Genomic DNA, 9,879 nt, shown 5'->3' with positions numbered 1-9,879 from the left:
CAGCTGGTGTCGCCGGTCCACGCGGGTCTGGAAGCGGGGCTGCTTCCTGACGGGGTCGTCGGGGCCGAACTGCGGGGAGACGACTCCGGGGACGGGGGGCGGCGAGTCGGAGAAGATGAAGGGCTTGAAGACAGACCTGCAGGTTCGGGTCGAGACGAGGAGAGAAAGAGGACAGACTCAGAAAAACCATCAAACCAAGTTCAGGAGGGTGCAAACACTCGTGACCCTCTCCGGAGAGCGGAGAGTCGTTCATATCACGACTTCATCCGGTAACTAACGGCAGAAGTGTCTCAGACATGGTAATCTCAGTACAAGTACAAGTTGTTTCTGTGGAGGAAACACACCTCATCTTACAGGAAGTAAGAGAAGTGGCCTGTTTCAGGCAGGCAGTGAGCTCTGGTCTCCAGCAGCGGCAAAACAACATCAAGGAGAAAACAGAACTGTCCAACTCTAAAACGTCTTCAGATGTATTTTGGGTAAACTACGGTACACACTTACTACACACACATCTGCTGGCACACTGATGATAAATGAGGCTCCAGCGTCCACTACTGCGACCCGTGACAAACATGGCCAGGATATCTCTCTATTACCTGGTCAACTTCTCCAGACACGAGTGATCCTGAGAAGCGTTACCGCGAAGCAGGTTACCAACTCGGTGCTCACACACACAGAGAAGCCCTGCAGAGCCGTTTACTTCACCAGAGGAGCGGTTATTCTGACAATGTGGAGAATTGGAACACATCCACCAGGCTAAATACACACTGCTGCTGCAGCCAAAGCAAGGTAATGCCCAACTTGTTGAAGTGTGACTTCGTGAAATTATACGGTATTAGTTCATTGGCGATATAAACGGACAGCATTGTGATCACTTAACTTCACTTTATTACTGTAGAAACATGTTGGCAAGAACGACCTCACTGCTCTTCCTTTAGGTCTTATTTTCCATCGAGTTGTTTTGAGGCTGAGTTTCCTCTGTGTGTGTTTTCTGTGTTGGAATATTTAATTCATCACAACGACGGCACGAGTAGTTCTGCTTCGTATATATTCGTGTTTCTGCAGTTCTGTCAAGCTCATTATTCCAGATCAACGCTCGTGGAGCGAAACGGACTTGGAACAAGTGAAGAACAAGAACAAAATCTATTTTATTACGTCAAAAAGATTGTTCTAAATAGTTTCTCGTCTCCGCTCTTCTGCAGCTCAGCGCTGAACCTGCTCACCAATCATGATCATTTAACAATAAAAACAATTCCAAGAGATCTGATTGGTCAGGAGGCGGAGCTGTTATGCTCATTGTGATCTTATCGAGAACGTGCCCTACTCGGGAGCAGGTTAGACATTCAGCGTAAGTTACTGGGGTGATTTATCCTGGTAAGAAGTGAACGAGCATCGTAGTACAGAAAACCAAGGGTTAATCCTTGAAGTTATCTCGATAACAGAAAATCCAGTGTTGTAGTACCGGCCGATGTTCCGGAGCAGGTTAGATATTCAGGCTCTGTTTACACGACAACGTTTCACGTGACAACACCTAATCCGTTAAAAAAGAGGAGTTCGTTTTCACTGCAGCAGCGGACACAGAGACAACGATCTAGTTCGTGTGCCGGGCCACTGGAGGGCGCTGTTGCTTGTTTTTGTAATGAAACCACAGACGTGTGCAGAGAACAAAACACTATAAACGTGAAGAAAATCCAGAGAACCTGACATCCGTATGGACTGATGACGCACCGGATGCTATCAGGGAGAGTCTCAAACTCTGATTATTATCTATATCTATTAAACTACTGATATGGACGATAAAACTAGAATCCGCGAGTCATACCACTACGAGTCCGCCATGTTTGTTTACTAGGCGCAAGATCAGAAGGAACTGCTTCCAATGGGGGGGGGGGGGGGGGGGGTTGAGCATTGCACGTACACACGGATACACACGACAAGGAATCCGAATGTATCCGCAAAACTTTCTTTACTTTTGGGGGGTCCGTTTAGCACGACACCAGTTTGCGGATGCACTGAATCCACAAAGTTTTTAATCCGGCTCCCAAAGTGGAAAGATTCTTTCACGGTCACTAATCCCTCCTGAGGAGACTGCCAGGGGCAACAGAGCCTGTTACTGCTCATGCACATCTCTCCCCCTCCCTCCTGCTCATCCAGTTGTAAAAAAACATGGCGGCCGCGTAGTGGTACGGCCCGTAGTGGTACGGCCCGTGGTGGTACGACCCGTGGTGGTACGACCCGTAGTGGTACGACCCGTAGTGGTACGACCCGTAGTGGTACGACCCGTAGTGGTACGACCCGTAGTGGTACGACCCGCGGTCTATATTCTAGTTTTATCGCCCAGGTCAGTAGTTTAATAGTTGAGACTCTCCCTGATAGCATCAGATGTGTCATCAGTCCATGCGGATGTCAGGTTCTCTCCATTTTCCTCACGTTTATAGTGTTTTGTTCTCTGCACACGTCTGTGTAGTTTCATTACAAAATCAAGCAACAGCGCCCTCCAGTGGCCCGGCATACTAACTACACCAAGGTCTCTGTGTCTGCTGCTGCAGTGGAAACGCCCCCACTTTTTTTTTGCAGATTAGGTGTTGTCACGTGAAACGTTGTCGTGTAAACAGGGCCTAAGAGCGCTCCATAGTCTCAGGCAGTCTCTGCAGGAGGGAATAGCGACTGTGAAAGAATCTTTCCACCTTGAGAGCCGAGACAACAACTTTGCAGATACAGTGGATCCAAACATCGGTGTGGTGTAAACAGACCCCCCCTCAAGAGTGAAGAAAGGTTTGCAGATTCACTCGTAAGTTGCCAAGCAGGTGTGTGTGAGTGTGTGTGTGAGTCCGGACCGACCTGGAAGGGTCGGGGGTGGCGGTGAAGAAGTGGATGCAGGGCAGGCTGCAGTCTCTGGGCAGGATGGACACCATGCTGCCGGTGGTGCGGAAGCCTCCAGAGTCCATGCAGATCCCGCTGGGTTTGTCCCTGAGGATGGACATCATCACCTCCGCAGTGACCGAGCCTGAAGGAAGTAGGAAGGAAGGAGGGAGGAAGGAAGCAGGAGAGATGAAACCGGCTCTCTGAGCGACCGTCAGGCAGCATGAGAGTAACGAGCACCCACCACGGTGGTGCTGCAGCAGCTCCGTGCCTCCCCTGTAGCGCTGCTTGGCCAGCTCCATCCGGGCTGGGGGGTTCTCAGGGCTAAACACCTGAGAGAAGTCGAAGTCTCCCTGGCCGTCCCACCAGCCTTGAGCCTGGGCCTGGCTCCGCAGCTCGGGGTGCTCTGCAGAGCTCTCCCTGCTGATGGTCAGCTGGTTGGAAATGTTCTTCACACCCTCTGGAAAGACACGGCGACGTCACCGTCCTGACACCTGACGTCATGAACTATAGCAGGAGGAAACCTCTGCTGTTCTGGAACGTCACTGCACTCTGAGTCACACAGTGTCACTCAGTCACTCAGTCACTCAGTCAGTCACTCAGTCAGTCAGTCAGTCACTCAGTCACTCAGTCACTCACTCACTCACTCAGTCATTCAGTCACTCACTCACTCACTCACTCACTCACTCAGTCATTCAGTAACTCAGTCACTCACTCACTCACTCACTCAGTCATTCAGTCACTCACTCACTCACTCACTCACTCAGTCATTCAGTAACTCAGTCACTCACTCAGTCACTCACTCAGTCACTCACTCGCTCACTCAGCCACTCAGTCAGTGTGTACCGTCACTGGGTTTTTAAAGCAGCTCGACCGGTTTGTTGCAGTGCAGTGGAGTTCAGCGCACGTGAGTCAAAAGTTCAGTGTTTGAAACCACAAACAAGGAAACGTCAGTGAAATGTGACAATCTAAAAATTAAACATGTATTTTAACACCAACACACTCTGCTTCACTACAGTATAAGGATATTGGCGCATGAATGTTTCCACCGTTGGGTTCTACCTTTTTTCAGTCAGTAAGAAAACGACATTATCATTGTCCAGCAGGTGGCGCAGCGGTTTAGTGGGTTGCACTTCTGGGTTTGGGAGATTTTCTCAGCAGTCTGCGTGTTCTTCTAGAGCATGGGTGTTTGTTTGTTTTTCTGATACTCTGGTTTCTTCCCACAGATAAAAACTGAACTGGACGTGTGTGATTGTCTGTCTGTGTGGACTAGAAACCCATTAGAAAGTTCTGTCTTAAAAGTACACTGCAAATGACAGAAGCGATTATCTTTATTGTGATTATAGTACAAGTACAATGACAATTAAAAGTGTCATCTCAATCCATTTACCCATTATAATTTAACTCAGTTTTTAAAAGGTCAATACTTTGGAGTGAATTATTAACTTTGTCACACTGAACACACTCAAAACACATGAAAGTGTGAACGGCACTGAACGCCTTGTTTTACCTTTACCTGCAAATGCAGAGAAGCCAATGTGCTCAGCTCTGCCCCCTGTGGTGAGGCAGAGGTACAGAGGACAAACTCAGAGGACAAACTCTTCAACCCTCTAATGACCTGTTTAGAGTGTATGGCTGTAGAATTGTTAAAAAAAAAGTGCAATAAATAAGATCTTCTCTTTCTGGAGAACATAATATAAACTTCCCGTCAGTTCTGTAATGTCACTGTGTGTTTTGGACATGATGGACATGCTGTGGGACACGCTGGTTTGGACGTCCTGCAATGGACACGCAACTCCACTGCTTTGCTTCCTGCTTTATCCCAGTATCATAAAGGTCCAAGAGTTATGTTTATGAGACAGTATGGATGTGAAATCCCGTTAGCAGTACTTAGACATGAAGACGTACCAGAGACTTTCTGGCCCACCCAGAGCCTCCCTGCCGTCTCCAGCACCCAGGCCTCGTGGCGATCCACCAGCAGGAAGGTGTTATGGTAACTGAAGGGCTCCGGGTCCTCTCGGCACTGCCCCCCCTGGCCGTGCTGCTCCAGCAGCTCGGTGATCACCGTCAATGCCGCCCAGGCACTGTCTCCACGCTCCAGCCCCAACCTGAGGGTGCAAGCACAGGCCGAGTCAGTGAGGAGACAGGGTGGAGGAGCGAGGGTGGAGGAGTAAGGATGGAGGAGAATCGGTACCCCCCCGGTCAACATGGTACCCCTTCTACTGAACAATCCTTTAGTCAGGGGTGCAGAACCAGATTCTTTTTGTTTCAAGAGAATTTAAAAAAAAAAAAGAATAATGCGCTGATGAACTGGAGAGGTGGACTGGTGGACTGGAGGGGTGGACTGGTGGACTGGAGCGGTGGACTGGTGGACTGGTGGACTGGTGAACTGGAGAGGTGGACTGGTGGACTGGAGGGGTGGACTGGTGAACTGGAGAGGTGGACTGGTGGACTGGAGGGGTGGACTGGTGGACTGGAGCGGTGGACTGGTGGACTGGTGGACTGGTGGACTGGTGGACTGGTGGACTGGTGGACTGGAGGGGTGGACTGGTGGACTGGTGGACTGGTGGACTGGTGGACTGGCACATTAAAGGATCCATAAACAGAAGTTCTCTGCATTCAGTCGGTGATTCTTCAGTAATTCCTGTGATTTATTTACACTATTTAATCAATGACTTGCAGCTAATTGATGAACCGTTTCCTTCACCAGCAAACTGGAGCAAATATTTGGTTTAAAACGAAAGTGAAGCTTTCGGTCGTTCTGAGTGTCTTCAGTTCTGGACGTTCGTCCTGCCGAATCAAACAATCAGAACCATCGTTGTTTCCCAGGTTTCACTTCGGACGAGAAGCTGCAGTAAAACTCTGGAACGGATTGTTTTCTTCATTGTCATGTTTGAATCTTCAGGTGTATTTCCTCTTTCTGGGTGCACACGCACACACACACACACACACACACACACACACACACACACACACACACACACACACACACACACACACACACACACACACACACACACACACACTTCCTCACCGGACCAGGTCCATGCCCAGCAGGGCCTCCCCCTGGACCACCGGCTCCCGGGTCCACACCGCCTCGTTCCCGATGCAGACCCCCCGCTCGTTGGCCCCCATCTCCGCCCCCCACATCCAGGACGGTTTACTGAGCACCACGGCGAGGGTCTGCTCCACCTGGGGGATCCGCACGAAGGTGCACTGGAGGGGGAGCACGTGTCAGATTAACCCGTCAATCACCTGACGGAGGATCACCATGACAACATCTCAGGTTTGGGGGTGTCCTAGGGGTCGTTACCTCCAGCATGGAGCCTGCAGGGTGCGCTGCTGCGGGGAAGTGGGCCACCTCCTGCACCTCGTCCCGGGGTCGGTCCGAGTTCTTCCCAAAGATGACGTGGTCGTCTCGAGAGCCGGGGGGCAAAGACACAAAACAGTCACATGACATGGGAGCGTCCACCATCCTGCAACACACAACAATGGAAGACACACGTCACCGTCTCACGTCTCACAAAAGCTGCTTTAATCCACGTCGAGTGTTTCTCCGTCCTCCAGTGACCACATCCTGTCTAAAGTCTCCTCAGGCTTCTTTAGAACACCTCATCCAACAGCGTTCATTCTTTCACCGCGTCACACCGCCGGGACAACCAGAGTCAGTGCCTTGCCAAAGGACGCTTCTGGTGCTTTCCATGACACAGTTCTGTCACTACTGGCCTGGCCTCACCTCTACTCGCTTTAAGTCATCTTCCATAACAATATAGTGCCACCTCGGCGTTTGGCATCAGAGCTTTTCCCCGTCTTGTAAACTTGTTTGTCAGCATGTTTGTTATGATTTTGTTTTGGAAATGGCTCACTGTCCTCATCTAGTGACATCGCGGCCTGCCGTCACGCTCCGGCCAATCAGCGACCTGCCGTCACGCCCCGGCCAATCAGCGACCTGCCGTCACGGCCCGGCTAATCAACCGGTCTGCCGTCACGCTCCGGCCAATCAGCGACCTGCCATTTGCTGACGACACATTGGCTACCCGACTCAGCGGGCTTGGAACCGCGGCCGAGAAGGTGCTAGGAAAGTACCTGGTATCTAGTACGTGTTAGTACTAGATACCTGGTATCTAGTACTAACACGTAATGGAAAAGACTAAAAATGGAGTCGAGTCGTGGCGAGCCGAGTACATGCTAGTGGAAAGACCTCATTTGACAATAAACTGGACTGACTCCTCCTGCACATCGAGAAAATGAATAACTGAATTCCACACGTTTGCCCGACAACACTTAAACAATAAATATGAAGAATTCTCCTCCGGCATTATCAAAGTATTTTTAATCTCTTCTCTTCTCTTCTATACAAGATGTCTGAATTTCCTGCATTTTCTAACTGAAGAATGATGTCGTCTAATAAGTGACATTTGTGGAGGGACAGGCTTGTACTTAAAAAATAAAACTGATGTTAAGTCTGAAATATTTATGATGGTGTTGTCGTTTATTTTGACTGTAGTAGATGATCACATTCATCACATTATTGTGTTTCAATAAAATGTAGATTATTTTCAGGGCTATCAGCATTGACAGTGCCACGTTGAATTCAATCCAAGTAATCTGGGGCTTTGTGAATACTACTCAGTTCGACTCGGTCATTTCATTCATTCATTAGCCTTTATTTAGTCAGTAGAACCACATTGAGATTAATAATGTCTTTTACAAGTGTGTCCGGGCGTCACTACTCGGATCGACTCGGTCACTACTCGGATCGACTCGGTCACTAGTCGGCTCGGCTCAGTTTTGGTGGTTCTAAAACTTGCCACCTCAATGTGGGTGGAGGCTCGAGGCGAACGGAGGGTCAGAGAGGGTCTGCGAGGGATCGAGTGGAAAACGAAACGATACGAACCAGGCGAGTACTGATGCTAAGCTAATGGTAGCTAATGCTAGTTTGTCTGCCAACATCATTTTGATTCAGCGTCTGTTCAGTCTTGTCCCGTCCCATTTTGTCTTGTTCCATCTTGTCCTACCCTGTACCGTTCTGCCCTGACCTACCCTGTCCTGACAGACTGTCCTGTCCTGTCAGACCCTGTTTCGTCCTGTCATTCTGTCCTGTTCCGTCCTGTCATACTGTCCTGTCAGACCCTGTCCCGTCCTGTCATACTGTCCTGTCAGACCCTGTTCCATCCAGTCAGACTGTCCTGTCCTGTTAGACCCTGTTCCATCCAGTCAGACTGTCCTGTCAGACCCTGTTCCATCCAGTCAGACTTTCCTGTTAGACCCTGTTCCATCCAGTCAGACTGTCCTGTTCCATCCAGTTAGATCCTGTTCCGTCCTGTCATACTGTCCTGTCAGACCCTGTCCCGTCTTGTCATACTGTCCTGTTCCATCCAGTCAGACTGTCCTGTTAGACCCTGTTCCATCCAGTCAGACTGTCCTGTCAGACCCTGTTCCATCCAGTCAGACTGTCCTGTTCCATCCAGTTAGATCCTGTTCCGTCCTGTCATACTGTCCTGTCAGACCCTGTCCCGTCTTGTCATACTGTCCTGTTCCATCCAGTCAGACCCTGTTCCATCCAGTCAGACTGTCCTGTCCTATCCTGTCAGACTGTGTCCTGTCCTGCCTTGTTCCGTTACACAGCCCGGGATTAGCAGGCAGCGCTGTGCTGCGCTTTATTCACTGTAATCTTCACAAATCCTTCCGCCACGTTGCTCCACCACCGCAGCGCTTCACGCGCTCCGCTGCCGAGAACCGGATGTTACAGGCTGGGGGGGAAAGTGCGTAGACAGTCCCGAGAGAGAGAGAAAAAGCTCGGAGGAGGAAGAAGAGGAGGAGGAAGACCCGCAGGAGGCCCACACGGACACTCCGCTGCTTCTTCCGGAGCGCAGACGCGCCTGCCCGGTTCGCTCCGCCGCACCGCGCCTGGTCGGAGGGTCTGAGGGGGTCTGGGCGGGTCTGGAGGGGTCTGAAGGGTCTCGGGGGTTCTGGGAGGGTCTGTGCTGCAGCGGAAAGTGTTTACCTGGTGTCTGAGTCTGAGAGCTGGACGGCCCGGCCGAGAGACGCAGGCAGGCTGTGCAGAGAGGAAGGGAGAGAGAGACACACACGGGGAGGGAGACAGGGCCAGGTCACGTGATGCAGCTATCCAAAGGTCTGTACTTAAAGGTCTCGTCTGGTCTGGCCACAAACAGCTCACCGTCTCATGTCAGTCCTTCCACACCTGCAGCTCCAGGCTGTTTATCAGACCAACCGCACAAGACATGATGCTTATAATTACAACCATGAGAACCTGCAAGTCCCTGCAGTCCCTCACAGCGGCAACAAGTCTCACATCCTGCAGTCCCTCACAACAACGAGTCTCACATCCTGCAGTCCCTCACAGCAACAAGTCTCACATCCTGCAGTCCCCAACAGCAACAAGTCTCACATCCTGCAGTCCCTCACAACAACGAGTCTCACATCCTGCAGTCCCTCACAGCAACAAGCTCCACATCCTGCAGTCCCTCACAGCAACAAGCTCCTCATCCTGCAGTCCCTCACAGCGGCAACAAGTCTCACATCCTACGGTCCCTCACAACAACAAGTCTCACATCCTGCAGTCCCTCACAGCAACAAGCTCCACATCCTGCAGTCCCTCACAGCAACAAGTATCACATCCTGCAGTCCCTCACAGCAACAAGCTCCACATCCTGCAGTCCCTCACAGCAACAAGTATCACATCATGCAGTCCCTCAAAGCAACAAGCTCCACATCCTGCAGTCCCTCACAGCAACAAGTATCACATCCTGCAGTCCCTCACAGCAACAAGCTCCACATCCTACAGTCCCTCACAGCAACAAGTACCACATCCTGCAGTCCCTCACAGCAACAAGTATCACATCCTGCAGTCCCTCACAGCAACAAGCTCCACATCCTGCAGTCCCTCACAGCAACAAGCTCCTCATCCTGCAGTCACTCACAGCGGCAACAAGTCTCACATCCGACAGTCCCTCACAGCCACAAGTCTCACATCCTACAGTCACTCACAGCGGCAAC

General features: G+C 50.8%; 1 protein-coding gene across 1 annotated transcript in view; it reads right to left on the bottom strand.

Annotated features, from left to right (window-relative positions):
• The window catches only part of scrn2 (secernin 2), a 12,088-nt gene extending 3,133 nt beyond the window's left edge, over window positions 1-8,955 (bottom strand). The window contains exons 1-7 of the mRNA XM_080464134.1: window positions 8,867-8,955; window positions 6,173-6,335; window positions 5,894-6,075; window positions 4,768-4,967; window positions 3,104-3,319; window positions 2,839-3,004; window positions 1-136 (exon numbers count right to left, since the gene is read on the bottom strand). The exon at window positions 1-136 is cut by the window's left edge and continues 45 nt beyond it. Of these exons, the coding sequence (XP_080320260.1) occupies window positions 1-136; window positions 2,839-3,004; window positions 3,104-3,319; window positions 4,768-4,967; window positions 5,894-6,075; window positions 6,173-6,334 (1,062 nt within the window). The 5' untranslated portion in view covers window position 6,335; window positions 8,867-8,955. The remainder of the gene's footprint in view (window positions 137-2,838; window positions 3,005-3,103; window positions 3,320-4,767; window positions 4,968-5,893; window positions 6,076-6,172; window positions 6,336-8,866) is intronic.
• Window positions 8,956-9,879: the final 924 nt, after the last annotated feature.

Source organism: Lipophrys pholis, assembly GCF_963383615.2.
Source record: "Lipophrys pholis genome assembly, chromosome: 5".
Lineage (NCBI taxonomy): Eukaryota > Metazoa > Chordata > Actinopteri > Blenniiformes > Blenniidae > Lipophrys > Lipophrys pholis.
Note: the sequence above shows the minus strand (reverse complement) of the source record. Positions and strands in the feature narration are given on the sequence as shown.